This window comes from Bombus fervidus, chromosome 2, assembly GCF_041682495.2.
Source record: "Bombus fervidus isolate BK054 chromosome 2, iyBomFerv1, whole genome shotgun sequence".
Classification (NCBI taxonomy): Eukaryota; Metazoa; Arthropoda; class Insecta; order Hymenoptera; family Apidae; genus Bombus; species Bombus fervidus.
Window position 1 is genome coordinate 3,127,839 of NC_091518.1, and position 16,226 is coordinate 3,144,064.

At 34.3% G+C, this 16,226-nt stretch overlaps 1 protein-coding gene across 1 annotated transcript; it reads left to right on the forward strand.

Moving 5' to 3' along the window:
- On the forward strand, positions 1-15,557 carry LOC139997378 (uncharacterized). Its single transcript, XM_072021628.1, has 8 exons — positions 1-681; positions 1,893-2,000; positions 2,746-2,891; positions 4,475-4,637; positions 5,618-5,774; positions 11,257-11,406; positions 12,659-13,097; positions 13,590-15,557. Exons 1-8 carry the CDS (start codon positions 462-464, stop codon positions 13,824-13,826), a joined length of 1,620 nt encoding a protein of 539 aa, XP_071877729.1. The 5' UTR covers positions 1-461; the 3' UTR covers positions 13,827-15,557.
- The last annotated feature ends 669 nt before the right edge of the window (positions 15,558-16,226 follow it).

Here is a 16,226-nt window from a genome sequence, read left to right on the forward strand (position 1 = left end):
TGTCGCGATTAGCTCCCAGCGATCTTCGCCCCCGTAACGAGAGCCTCGCACCGACGTTCCGTCATTTTTCTGCGCGTCCGCGTCGTTCCTTGCCGCGTACCATAGTTCAGTGACGACTAAGAGAACGATTAAGAAGAGAGGAAGAAAGAAATCGTTCACGCTGCAAGATTTTACGGTGTATTCGGTATTGCGGTACGAGTGTTTCATCCGCCAATATTCTGTAATTATTGCGAGCTAAATTTAAGATTACAAAGATATAGAAGAAGGGAAGAGAATCGAAGAGAAGTCGGAAGAAACAGGGAATTGAAGATATTGAAAGAGGAAATAGGACAAAGATGAAGAGATGTAACGTAATGAAACAATGAAAGATTAGAATACAACGTAACGAGAGATTTAAAAGTAGCAAAGGGAAGGAAAGTGGAAAAAGAAGAGCAGGGGGAAGAGATACGAGAGGATTTAGAATGGGGAAGATGCGAGCGTTGCTGATGATAATCGGCATTATTTACGCGTGTACCTGTGGCGGGCGTACGGAATGTGGAAATAACGCGCAGATTTCGCTGCTGACAAGCATCCACGATGATGCGTCCTGCAGGAAGCTATCCGCTAGAGGTGTACTGCTGTACGAAGCGGCGAAGTTACTCACAGAGATTCACAATAACAAGACAGCTGGTTACGATATCGGTAAACAAGAGAAATATTATTTCGATTTTAGAATTTCACGATGATTAATCCGATTATATGTTTGTGATCTTGTCTTTTTATCGTCGAGGGGCAATAAGCAGGGACAGAAGAAGATGCTGAGCGAAGAAACAAAAGGATATAGGAAAAGAAATAGCGTAAAGGAGAAAAAAGAAACGATGTCAAGGAAACATTCCTGATACTTATCCGAGCAGAATAGATTAGACGTTAATGTATATCGTATAATAGCTTGGTTGTCTCCGGTGTTGGGCAATATCGTTTCGAATGAATTGTTCCACAGGTTTTTGACTTTCCATTCTTTAGTTTTGCTCGGAGCGATTGTAATCATAGAGAACGGAGATTTCCTTTTATCCTTTGCGTGGAACGTTATCCAGTCACCTTGGACATTTATCAGATAACGAATATTCAAGCAAATGGATTCCAAAACAGAAAAACTCCGACTTTGCAGGACTAATGATCGCTCAATTTTTAGGTCGACAAAATTCTGTGAAAATTCAGCGTATCGTTAACGTTAGTTCAATTCTATGGAGGAGAATGAATTCCAAAGCATACGGGTTCCAATTTTTGAAAGTTAAGCGCATATTTCCTAATTTAATTGTTCATGTAACTTTATGTGGAAACTTAATACAATCGGTCGGGTTACAGTAAGCAAAACTGCAGGACTAAAGCCTGAAATCCTTAGAATACCCTTTGGATATAGAAATGTCGAATTTCTAGAATTAAACATCTTATTAATATAAATAACTTAATGCCTCAGTTGGATGATCTTCCATAAAAGCTTAACGCAATTAGGTTTAACATCTTAAAGCAAACAGGGTGGAAATCTTGAAATTCCAGCACTAAATCCTAAACGTTAAATCTGAAATCTCGGAAACTTCAGTTTCCTCATATTTACCCTTCAAGACATTCCCTAACTTAATTTTTCAAACGAATAACATTCTATAACAGCTTAACGCGATTGGGCTTAACATGCTAAAGCAAACAGAGGCTAAATCCAATTGAAATCCAATCTCCAAATCCTGAAACCTGGATCTGAAAATCTGATAACTTCTATCCGCAAACGTGAACCCCCCCATTTTAATTAAGATCATTCCTTAACTTAATTTCTCAATCGAATAGCGTCGAGTGAAAGCTCAACGAAATGAAATCGCGTTAAGGTGAATAACTGAAGCATGGCTTCTACTATTTTGCAGAAGTGACTGTTGTGGACACGTGCGGTAGCATAACCGGCGCTCTGAAAGCAGCGATGAAGGCTCTCGTGGGGGCAGACACGAGCTGTTTGCAACCGCCCTACTACTTAGGTAAACGCAACAACTTGGAACATCGATCATGAGATTTTCCTAGTTGATACTTAGCCAAAGAAGGATGTTTCGTACGACGTGTCACGATCCCCCCGTTTCCATTGCTGCAATCCCCTTCTGTTTGCGTTGTTTCAAGCGCACACATAGCTCGTCGCTTGGTTAGTCGCGAAATCGTGAAGCCGAGATCGAAGAATTTACGATCGTGACTCGAATACCTGTGTTTTATCACCAATAACGTTTCACATTCCTTCTTTTTCTTTTTTTTTTTTTTCTTTTTTTTTCTTTCAATCGCATTAACGTTGTAAATAACTGCATCTAAAGATCCTCGCATTTGTCCTTTTCTTTGATTATTTGTTTGCAGAAACGGTGCATACTTTGTGATCGTTAAATTTCTTTAGCAATTGACTGAGAAGTTTAAATTTATCATTCTTATGTCATCGTGTTTATAAAAGATACGTTGTTCTTTCATTTTTTCAAAAGCTATAAGTTATAGTGGTTTTTAAGATGCCATTAGATTTCCTAACATGAAACGGTCGTAAAGGGATCGCTTATTTTCATCATAAATGCATATAAAATTGAGTTTTTAAAAAATGACTGTACATAGAAATACAGCTGCGCAGGCAATTCTATTGCGTTGGCAAGTAAGTGTTTGCGAATTTTGTCAATACCACCTAATGACAAAATCCGCAATCACTTAATTGCCAACCCAATACTTCGTTCTAAGTTGTGTTACTTTGTTGAGTAGGAATTATCGGGCCAGACACTGCGACAAATGCGGAAGCCGTACACAAGATAACGTCAGTGCTGAAAGTGCCGCACATCGTGAGACGAGAATCGAATTCTCCGTACCTTCATCATTTAATGAAGGAATCCGATTCTTATCTAGTCCAGGTGACTAATTGCTTATTATAATAACCTTCGCATAACGAGATTAATTGATACAATGACGTCCATGATCATTACAACACGTACATTCCATCTTTTTCAATAAAGACAAAAATATTAAATTATTACATTAATTATAAATTGAAATATGCGTATGATGATGCGTAATGATTATTGATGCTGCGTCACGTAATCTACGCTACATTCTATGCATCTTTGCGATGCTAATAAATATCAGCCAGATCCAGGGTCGTTCGCAGCGTTCTTTTCCACGAGGATTAATTCCAGCTAGATGACATTTAGGAAATGTTTCACGTTTCTTCGTAAAATCTAGATACAGTATTCTTAACGAAGTAAAAACGTAGCTAATTCGCTTTCGAAAACTTGGCTAGTAAGTCGTGTGAATTAACACTTACATGACCTCAGTTTACTATTATTTATTACTAGCCAAGTTTCATATATATATATATATAGTATCTTACTACTTTTTTTTTCTTTGTATACGTTGGAAATCCTCATGGACACCCCTCCCCCCGCTCTATGGAAGCGGCGGGATAGTGTCGGACTATACCGACTAAAATCCCACAGTGGACCGTCCGACGTTCAGCCGAGATGCCCCGGGATCTCCTTTGAATTACTGTCGGAGCATAGTATCTTACTACTATAATTAGTTTATTTGCAACAAATGGATTAGACAGATGTTGATTAAACAGGAAACGATGGTTGTTTAACGTGAACTAATCAGGATAATGTATTATAATTAAGACAACTAGATAATTAATTTGCAACTCTCGTTACCACGGATTCAACTTTCTCTCGACAACGCAATTCGCACTCTCTGGCTTCTCAACTCATACTGCCGTTAATTAGTTTATATCCGTTAGCAGCCCTTTGTCTTTTGTCTCAGCCTCATATCTTTTGTCCTTTATCTTTTGTCTTTATCTTTTTGTAATGGTGTAATATTTTTGGAAATCAGGCGATCGGTTCGTGTAACTCAAGAATCGATTTTCTAAGTCCTCTTCCGTACCTCTTCAAAACTCTCTGCTTCCAATCCCTTTTCTCTTTCTCCTTCTAACTGTTAACTTGCTTTTCTTCTTCTTTGTTCAATCTTCGCTTCTCGAAATCCTCTTTTATTCTCTCTACTAAGTGTCCGTCCTTCTCTATTTATATCGTTCGACCAATTCTCAGTAAACACAGGGAAAGTCAAACCGTCGGTTGGTGTTCTAAATTCTATAGGATTTACATATATATTATATATTATACACGCATAATTGCAAATTCAACGACGCGAAAATAAAATTGCGAATACGTGTTACTTAATTACTAATTACTATTCGCGAGCACGTGCTTTCTAATCGTTATTTCTCGCAAATTTCATACGAGTCTTATGAAATAACGAAGATTTAAATAGAATAAATGTGAGAAATATTGGAATTTCGAATTATTGAATTATTGAGAAGTGGCAAAGTATTCTCGTACAAAAGTGATGATTCTTTCGAATTATGACCTGTGGCAAATTAATGAAAGCAGATGGATCATTGTAAAGGAATTTCAGATCATCGCTGACCAGACACGATTTTCTGTTTCAGGGCACCTTGAAAGTCGTGGAAGAACTGAAGTGGAAGTCGTTCACGTTGGTGGTGAACGCGGATGAAGATGACGAGGATGATGCTCAAAACATTGCCAAAAAACTGACAACAGCAGCCATTAAGAAGGGTCTGTGCGTTTTGATCGATGACGGCGATCAAGACGGTGAGATTGCTAATTTATTGAGTTTATCAGGCCAGGATTATCGCTATATGAAATTAAATCAGAATAATTGCGATAGAAATGTTGCAGGATTTAACAATTCAGAAATTCAGAAATTATATAACGGTAAAACAAAATAGGAAATGGTGTTTCCCATCAATCTCGATGATCCTGAAATATATTGTCAAAGTGATCATCGCGAACAATTTTTCCCCACGCTACTGTCGGTCCAGCCTTAGGTTTCGGGATATTCATAAAAAACTTCAATTAAATCCAGTTTCATTTAGTCTTCACTGCACTCTTTATATAGGCCACGCTAAATTTATCTTATAGATGCTAATTACATTTCATATAAATAAAAAATAGATAAATCAATAAGTTATAGTTTGGCTGGGATTAATATCCTTCGTACGTACTACCAAACATATTTTTGTGTGTGACTTACATGCTAAAACGTGTTTATCACTAGGTTACGTGTGGGGCACATGTATACACACGTATCTGCTGACTCTAATTATTAACATGTACGTGACGTATTCTGCTGAAAGACAAGACGTACGAAACAGTATTACGTTGGTTATATCTCAGAATTTCTATTTCATCGCTGATATCATTTTGACGATCGAATAACTGTATTTCCCGACATAATGACAGAGATGTTTCCGGTTAGATAATATTAATTATAACATGAAGCAACGAATCTACTAATTATCTACTAATTAATTGGAATATATCTATTTATTACTAATCAGCCTTGATTTAAATGAAAATTCTAAGAAATGCATAGTATTAAAAGTACATAACTAAGGCCATGATGGTAATACGTATAGAAAAAGATTGTTCAGCACGATCACCTTAACAACATATTTTAAGGCTATCGAGATCCTTGGAGAACATCCTTTTGTAAATAGTCGCTAGATTTTAACATTTCCACCTCTGATAATTCACAAGTTAGGAAATTCGAAAGTTTGAATATGCAACAGACTTGACCTCGCACATCGTGCATATTGGAACGCCACAAGACGAATTCTTCAGCAAACCGGTGAACGCGACCGTTCTGATCATCAGCGAAGGGCGCCTCGAAGAACACCTGAAGCACGTCAACTCGACAAACGCTATACTGCTTCTAGAAGACTCCAGGTAATCAAACGTGCCTCTACCTCCCTCTGCGCATTGATTGAAACCTATTTTTAATTCAAATCATCTATGACCTTCGACTTTATTATAACTCTCAACTAACCTTCTCTCTCTACTTTGAAAAGATCCGGAACACATGCTCAAGAATCTTAAGATTTGTTATGCGCCATTCCTCTGTTTCACATAGGCTTCAACAATTAAATTATTATACTGTTCGTTAATCAGATTCCGCCAGTAGTATGCATCTCCCATCTGGTTTCCTTATCTTATTATACGTGCTGCTTCTCGAAACAATTTAATACAGGTTTTTTTCGCGTCGTAAACACAGTCGATTGCAATGCTTTATAAGCAGAGGGTTTCATTATCGTTCACCAAGAATTACTTGATCTAAGATCTCTGAATGGACGTGGATTTTTCGTCGATTTAAGTTCGCCATATGAAATCATCAATGATCAAACGAACAATTCTTTTCGTATATTCTTGCACCGTCCAATCTTAACGCATCATTTGTGCTTATAAATCTAAATATTTCCATCTCTAACTCGTATTTATCTTCTAGCTAATAGTTTTTCCGACCGCGTAGACTTCTCTTCGTTACCTTGAATCTAAATTTACTGTTCTTCGATTATATCTTTTCATCTATATTGTATAAAATTTTGATTTTCGACCTTTTTCTCTTTCCTGTTTTTGTAAGTCGCTATATTCGATAAATTCATGTCGTTGTAAATGCATTCTAATGAGCACACCTTCTTATAAATAAATAAATAAATAAATAAGAAAATAAATAAATTGTAATTAAGATTATATCGAAAGCTGACTCATCATTGATGCTATTAAATCGTTAATTAAAAACTTCAGTATATCAGATTTAAGGCCAAATAATTTTCCAAGTATTACGTATTACTCTTAAAACTCCAAAACATCTTAATCGTTATCTTGATAAATCCGATTACAGAGGAAATGAAAGGAACATAATTTTCTGTCTAACAATTACAGTCGAAACCGATGAAACCATTCCGCCAATTTACAATCGTCGAAAACAATTAAGTGTATTTATAGAAGTTGATTATCAATTAGTGATTCACGCTGCCAACACACTGAAAGACAAATTAAACTGGAATTGAAGATTCGTTCTTGTACACAATGCATAATTCATTTGATATAACGGGAAATCGTTTCTACTTGATTGAAATTCGATTACAGGATTTTATTGTAAATGGGCTTAACGCCCATCAACTCGCACTTTCAGTTGCCCAAAAGCTCTTTGCTGTAAATGTCGCTTTAAACCCTCGTTCAATTCGCATATTTACAAAGAAAAATCACGTTCGTTCTCCATACTGAACGTTACAATGTGCATCACGATCGTTAGACTTTCCACGTCTCGTTTGTTCGACTGGACCTTCATCGACTCTCTGATTCATCTAACCGACGCGACATGACGATTCATCAGAATTCCATGTCTAGTGATGTCTGGTACCTAGCATCTATGAAAAAAATGTAAGAAAATCAAGTTTCCAATTTGAGAAAAATTTGTTTCTTAATTATTGAAATTTCGGAGCACAGAAAATTCTATCGATCTAAAATTTAAATTTTACAATTTTACATAAATTTTACCTCTCCTCAGGTACACGTAGATTATATTAACCGCATAATTTGCAAAAGTTGAAATGGTCGAACTCTTATTTTTCAAATCTTCAAATATAAAGAAATTCTATAAAATAAATTAATTCATAAACTTTACAACTTTCCCTTGTACGATCGTCTTAATCGTATAAATTATTCAAAACCAAGTTTTACGAATCCACTTTGACAAACATAGAAACGTTCGTCGACCCTAGAAATTAATTTAATCTATATGGTTTTTGCGATCTTCCAAAGTATCGACCGTGTCAATTGTGTAACTCAGAAATGTCGAAGTTGCATAAGTTCAAACCGAGAATTACCGATCGTATCGATCTATCACAGCTTATCTCTCACTCACGATCATTCGTGAGCAAACGGTAGCCATACTGACCTATTGTTGCGTAATACTCCGGCTATTAATACAATAGCGTATTTTTTCTCTCTTTCTCTCCCTTTCTCTCCTCTCCAGGTGTCATCACAACAATGGAAATCCTGCGTCGACGTCTGACTCATACAAACGCACGTAACAAAAAGCTTCAGCAGATCGCGTGCCGATTGTGCAAACTTCATACGAGTTTACTGTTAAGTATAATTAACGTGATCATAAATATCGTGTACGTAATCAGTCGCTGGATTCAGGAAGAAAAAGGCGGGACAAAAAATTAATTACCGAACGGATCGAACTTCCAACGAGTTAGTTTCCTGTTACCACGATTACATTGATTCTTTTTCTTTTCTTTTTCTTTTATTGCGAAAATTAAAAACGTATCTTTATCCAGCAGGAACCAATGCTGCGTTAATGCACCAATTCATTTGCAATTTTGTTTAACCAAACTGCATCAGCGAATTCTGTTTCTTAACATTCTAACTACGATAGAGAATTGCAAGAATTCGTTTAATATTCTTTTCGTTACGGTTTCACACGCTTACATTTATTAGTTATATTTGCATTTTGAACAGTATATACTACTACGTTATCCATATTAATCAGATTTATCACGATAATTCATCCATTATATAATAATTTTTAATACAGAAGTTAAAGCATAATACAGAAATTATCTAATACATAATGCAGCAACAACTAAAACATAATAAAGCAACTATCACACGTTTTTACAGTATACACTAGAACATTAGTGAAGTGACTAATTAAACGAGATGATTAAAAAATACACGTGTAATTGCTTGTTATCTTTAAAAGATTACTCACGTATTATAGTTTCAATACATATAATCTGTTATCTCGCGATAAAGCATCAACGTTGGTGCTAGGTTCCGAGGGGACGAGCAAACAATTTTTAGGAAACGAAGGAACAAATTAAAAATTAGCATAAAATAAAAATAAAGATAAAAATTGTTTTTCGATCGAATGAATTACGCTTATGTTCGTAATTACGCTATTCGACAGGTTGTGTCACCGAGACGCATTTTACATTCAATGTATCGTCATTATAGCGGCGATCTGTTATTCATGGAAATAAGCCTAATCGTGCAATTAGCCTTTGCATATAATATCAAGATAATAGATAGCGGTTAATAGAAATAGAAATACAAGCGAACATAAGCACGCGACCATACCGAGTTCATTAGCACCTACCTATCTGACGTTCTGTCACCTGATTAGTGACTGTTACAATTGCAAATTCTACCGCTATATTCTATTATTACTCAAACGTCGTTCTAATAGATTGTATTTTATATTTACATTTTATTTTTCTTTAATCTGTTTTCAATCGATTTATCGTATATATTTAATGTGTCCTTAGAACTACCGATAGTTAACACGAAGCTATTTCTATCAAAACTAGTGAAAATAACTGGTCTTTAAAAAATACGTAATAATAGAATACTTTATATTTATTGATTTATTACTTTCTTACAGAAGGGATTCCATGTTATGTAGTATATGTTCAGTATTATCAATGATGATCCCTAAAATGATACCTAAACGAGGGATGACACATTTATAAAATTGTATCTACATCTAACGATCTAGAGATCGATCCGCAATTTTCCTGATAACTGATATCATCATATCGAATGATACGCGGTAAAAATTTTAAAAACGTGTGGCAAGTTGTACAAAACGAGGAAACTGGTTAATTGGGGTTCGATGAACAGGTAACTTGACAAGTACCAATTATTTTGACTGGTATTGGTATAAGTAGCCTTGATACAAAATTATTTCGAGTTTGAATACATAAAAAACAAAATAAAGTTCATTATATTATTCTTGTAGTTATCGTTGAGAAAATCATTACATCATTGCAGAAAAAGAAATATAAGATGAATTAGAAATTTGAAATAAAATTGAAAACCCAATCAATTTGACTGGTGTGGCAGTTCTAATGTTAATAGCAATTAAATTCTGCCACCCATTTTGTATTTTCTTATATATATATATATATAATTATGTTTGTAATTATAATTTCATATAATTTCTTAAATATAATATAAGAAATATAGAGTAATATTGAGGCAAGATATAATAATTAAAAAATGAAGGGGAGTTGTTTTTTAGACAAACACGGATTGTCAAGGACGTGATGTAATTGCTTATATATATGTTTTTAATGGAGTCATGGAAATTACACGATAATAAAGATATTAGAAATAACAATTACTATTTATACGTGAGATGTTTCATTCAATTTTCATAGATTTAATCTAAATAATGCAACCATAAAAAGCAGGATATTCCACGAAGATCTTCCAGAACATGAGGTCTGATTTATGCTGGTAATCAAGGACATGGTAATCGTAATTTAATAATCTTATTCTCATTTTCGTTATTAGATCGTTATATGTTAAATTAGCGTTTCCGTAATTTAATCATCGCTATTAATTATTCGCTCATACCTGTCAGAAACTTCTACAAAAAAGGAAATTTAATTCGATTCTAGAAATACATATAAGTATACTTTAGATGATTGCGTCTTAAAATACACAATAAAAATTCTAGGAAATATAGAATTCTATTAAACACGAGGAACATGTTGATATTAAAATCTCTGTATGTAACAAGTGAAATGTACCAAATATCCAAACAGAGCTTCATTTATACATTTGAAGACCCGTTTTAAAATGTGGCCCCATAAAGATTGATGTCTCCAAATATTCTATAATATACATACAAATGTATACAGAAATATTCTATTAAGTTTCTCTCGTGAAATCAGACAACTTTCGTATAAACAATTTTTCAAATAAAACAAATAAAAAATTCGAAGAAATTATAATTATAAGCATTTCTTATATATATATTACTCTATATTTCTTATATTATGTTTAAGAAATTATATAAAATTATAATTACAAACATAATTATATATATATATATATAAAAGATGCTGATAATTACAATTTCTTCGAATTTTTTATTTGTCAAACAGATAATAACAGTGTAAATATATATTGAACATATCTATATCTAAATCTATATAATATATTTAGCTATTATACCCAATTCTATATATTGGGTTGAGCAATAAATTTGTTCACATTTCACTGGTGAGTTTTTATAGCCTTCAGAAGAATGCAATAAAAACATTTGAAGAATGTAAAAATATAAAATATACGTCTCTGAATTTTTTAATTCTTTAATTCTTTTAATAAAGAAATAATAATACTAAAGAGGACTCGGTGGATCTTATGTGAAAATCGTAATAACGTGCTCTTTCAGGAACTGATGAGTGAACTTATTATTACTCAACCTAACAGTACGTATTATAATACATAATTATATGTATTATAATATACATATACGTAGATTTTATATGAAAATACATAAAAATATATACATAGAAAAATTCAATCAACATCGGCAATAAGATTTCGTGAACTTTTTGTTTCTTTTCAGGAACGAATTCCCAGGATTAGGAGCGAGGGTAGAGAAGTCGAAATGGTGGTCGAGCAAAGATACCGGGAAATACGACTCGGAGGAACTGAGGGAAGTTAGATGGCTTGAGGACGCGATAAAGGTGTATGCGAAAGCGTTAGACACGCTGTGGTGAGCATGACCATTTGATTACTCCTTAATCATCTGTTCCCGTGAAAAAATTGCAAAATACACAGTCACCCATGGCATAAATTCACAGCATTTAACTATGTAAGAAGCAAAAAGCCCCAGCCAAGATAATCAAACTATGCTTATACTTTACATCTTCAACACTGAAAACATCGTTACGTAATCGGCCGATTCAAAATTCAAACAGACGCTCACTTTTATCAGTCACATATTTATGAACGACTATCGATAATAAGCGACCTATTATTTAATAGGTAATATTTAATTTATTTACGATTAGGCTATTAATTTTACGAGTCACGTATGTATATATGAACGACGATGATTAATAAGTGACACGTATTATTTAATTAAATATTACTTAGGATTTCCTTTGTGGCAAATAACATTGTCTATAGAAATTAATACAATACAGCTGATTCGAAATTGATGAGACATCAATAGTAATTTCTTTTATTTCGATAGATTTTTGACGAAAGACAACATAACATTCTCACCTAACTTTTCTCCGATGTTTCAATATTATGAAATACGTGATGATCCCAGATTTTTCGTCAATAGTATACAACATATAAATACAAATACAACATATTAATAATAACATTGCATTGTATAAGCATTCTAATTTAAAACTCGTATTTAAATCTTTCGCTATGTTTAGAGCCAAATTAAAGTATCAGAGTTTGATCTTAATGTAGAACTTAGTCGATAACGTATTAATTATAAATTTACTCATTTTACAGAGCAATTTTCATGGAATGCAAATTGGTATAAATTAAGATCAATTTGATAATCTTGAAACAAGATTCAAGCGTTAGGTAGCTTGTCAAAGTTTATTTTGTCATTTCCTTTTTCATTCTCCTGTAAAAACAAGATTTATCGTACATGAAACAACGTGTAATTAGATTAATTAATTGGCAGGATAATTATCGAGTTTGATCGAATCAAGCGTTAATTAGCGAAATCTCAACAACGTGCTACGAATACCACGACAGAAATTATTTCCGTTCGTTATACGGTGATCTATCGACGTCTATTAATAATTAATTAATAATAAATTATATATATATATTAATAAATTAATTATAATAATCTGTTATTATAATTGGCCAATTAAAAGGTTAACATTCCAAACCTGTCTTTTTCTACTTTGCATCGGCAATATCTTAAAAGCGATCTAAGCTGAACGCTTCGTCGAGATAAAAATTGAATGAATCGTTCGACTTGCTTGTAGCAAGAAGAAGAAGTGCAAGAGCCAGGTGAACGTCGTGGATTGGAACAACGTTGTGTCGAACGTAATCGCGGGTCACGCGAAGGAATCGCAATCAAGTGCTGCTTCTCTCGAGCTGTCGATGAAAGTAAAGACCTCGGATCTACAGACAATAGGCACGATCGTCGTCAACAAGAACAAGGTAAAATTACATTGGGGCGACGACGATGACAACGATGGCGACAAAGATGACGATGATGAAAAGGATGATGATAAGGATGACGATAACGAGGATGACGAAGATGTAATGCCTAAAGCGTTCAAGAAGTTGATCAATAAGGAAAAAGGGATGAAGACTGGCTGTGCTACCACACCGAAGGAGATCAAGATGTTGCACGAGAACGACGACGAGACCGCTCAGGTTCTCGTTTCTGAGATAGACAACACCGAGTGGTGGACCATGGTTAGTCATTTGTTCAGTTATTAACCTACACCAATTGTTCTGCAATTCTCATTTAGGGCTTCATTATTTATACAGTCGTTGTTCAAATTTTTCACACTTGGAGTTAAGTCTCGTTCAGATTAGTCAAGTAACTTGAATTTGACTAATCTAGATTGGGTTTTATTTACTTGAATACAAGTGGGTTGACTTCAGGCTTACATTCGTATAAGCGAAGCTAGTTACTTTGAAGTTATTTCGACCTAAGTAACGTAATTCCAAATAGACATTCCAAAAAGACACGTAATAGAAAATGGATACCTAAAATGGCATATGTCTATCATCGACCTAATATACAGCCTTGTATACAACTTATTGTAGGTAATTAAATTGCAAGTTTCCATAATGAGAAATCAGACACAAATTATAGGATATCGTAGAATAATATTCCGATAGATTGCGATAATTAAAATAAAAGAATGAAATTGTTATTGATTATATGATATCACGATATAGGTTGGCACGGTAAGCGGCGTCGGTGTGGCCATGTTCGTGGTCGGGATTCTAGCCGTTTACGTGGTCTACACAAATATTCGTGGTCCAGTGCCACCGAAAAACGCTCGTATCGAAAGAGACACTAGTCTGAGAAGAGTTGGTAGCGACAGGGAACCACCTGTCCGTACCCAAAGACACCAACGTACGTTGCAGAGGAGGGACAGTAACAGAAGCACCATTTCAGAGAAAAGCGTCTGACGGGATTTTTCGATGGCAGGCAATCTCAAAAACTAAAGCTAGTCACACACTTAAACGAATCGAATATTTCGGTAACGCGATATCTTTTTACTTTTGATTGATCTTGAATCGTCTCTAATCGGTTTGAATCGGTTTGAATCGGATCGAATTATTTTAGAAATGATTTACAGTGCTGCGAGTGATTATAGACTCAAACACATTTTTCATCCTTTCTTCATTATTTCTTCAATGTATGCAGGAAACCACTGATCATATCTGGATATGTTCGATGAAATTGTTTTTGTAACAGGTCGATTGAACGCTATAGAATATCAAGAGTTGTCTTACGACGAAATTTCATAACCGAAATAGCAAACAAGGAGACAATTTTTCAACAATGTAACGCTCCCATTTATGCAGTCGCCACTACAAAAAATTGTTTCCCACATTTTGGAATGGAATTATTACCATGGCCAGCATCGAGCCTTGATCTGTACCCTATCGAGAACCTGTGGGGAACTCTAACAAGTATGACCGGTTATTCAAAACGGAGCTTTAAATAAGTTAATAGATAACAGAAGTAATATAAAATACAGAGAAATCCACTAAATATTGAATGAGAACGTAACAAAGTTAACATCAAGTTTATATTTTTTTCATAGCGTGATTTTTTCAAAACGTAATTTTAAGAGAAAATTTAATTTTTTATGGATTTCTAAAGAAGAAAGATTTTACATGTCGTATCTCCAGTTTTGTATTATATGACAGTATGAAATTATATAAAAGACTTTGTCAATTTTTGTTTTAATATTATGAAAAATCTAAAAATAGGTTTGGGCTTATAATTATTCACGGCACTGTATGTTAACATAGTTAACACATTTAGTATGATGTCGATATGTGTATCGAAGTGGAAGAAGTTCAGTGACGATGTTCAGATACATGTGGACAATACTTCTTTTTTACGTTTCTCAGAAATCTGACGTGTGTTGTAGCCACTTTTTAAAGAAAACCAAGTGAAAAAAGTTGTTTTTAGTATTTTTCAATGCGGAATATAGGAATCGACTTCGTAAATCGAAATCTTCTCCATTTAACGTGTTAAGGTAGGTTTAGGATTAACAAGCTTGTCTCGATTCTTCTTGATTTGAAGTGATTGGTTCGATTAAATCGATTTTAGTCTGATTTGTACAATCGAATTTCGATCGATTCTCTAATCGATTGATTTGTGTGAGATTCGGAATCGTTTGACAACAGTTGTCATTTCCATTTGTAATCGATGCAAACCAACTCAAACTCGGTTCACTCAGTTCAAATACATTTAAATCGGTCCAAATTCATTCGAATCGATCAAAATGCCTTCAATTTCCGATCTAGTCACTTTCAATTTAGTTTCACTCGTTGGAAAAAGATTCAATTTCGATTGGAACAAGTGTACGACTGGCTGGCCCTCAATTCAACCTAGCGCGTTACATTTCGCGGAAACTTTCAACAAGCAACCTCAATCTCCATCGAATAGATGGAAAACCTCAAATATCAGCAAAATGTCAACAAGTTGCCTGTTTGCTTTTATCTCCTTGTCTCTCTCTTCCTCTCTCTTTCTCTCTCTCTCTCTCTCTCTCTCTCTCTCTCTCTCTCTCTCTCTCTCTCTCTCTCTCTATTTCGAAAGAAAAATGGAATGAGTACACACTAAGAATACTTTCTTACAAAAGAATAGTTTATCCTTTAATCCTCTCACTGCAAAATTACTGGAAATCGTTGAAAAATCGCTGTTGAAATATATAGAAATGAGTTTAAACCATTATTCGGTGTCTTTAAACTAACTTTAAAAAAAAAAAGAGAAAAACGAGAAAAAGCTAAAAAAATATTAGACGAAAATGTTAAAAATATTAATTGACAATATATAATATCAACTAAAGTACTCATATCAACCAGAAACTAAACTTTAGTTACTAGGTTCTAGTCACTAAACTTTAGTTACTAGGCTCTAGTCACTAGACTCTAGTTACTAGACTGCGGTATAGGACGTATAGGCCCCGTAACGAACTTTCCTTCTGGGTAGCCCCTTTTTCATTAAACTTTCCCTATTTGCGTAGCTACTATTTCTTTCATTTTTCAACATTTATCAACGATACAAAAATTAACTGAGTCTTCGCAGGGTAAAGTAACATAATATAGTTGTAAATCATAAATCGCCCAATTAGTGCGAAAAATTTAACGATTGTAACGATTTATTGTACGGGGCTTATTCGTCACGTAGCGCTAAGAATGGAACAACGCCCCTCGTTATCAACAGATGACCACTTTATTATATTGTAGTATATTTCATAAATCTGTCAAATATGGAAGAGCAATACGAAACATATGTCGAAAGAAGTGCGAAATTACGAAAAGGACAATATGGTCATTCGATCAAAATTGCTA

What these genes read in the sequence shown, in the direction of transcription:
- LOC139997378 (XM_072021628.1), top strand. Translation starts at nt 462, where the DNA reads ATGGGGAAGATGCGAGCGTTGCTGATGATAATCGGCATTATTTACGCG. An exon ending in CGATGACGGCGATCAAGACG is followed by an intron (nt 4,638 to 5,617) that starts GTGAGATTGCTA and finishes AATATGCAACAG; the next exon opens with ACTTGACCTCGCACATCGTG. An exon ending in AAAGCGTTAGACACGCTGTG is followed by an intron (nt 11,407 to 12,658) that starts GTGAGCATGACC and finishes ACTTGCTTGTAG; the next exon opens with CAAGAAGAAGAAGTGCAAGA.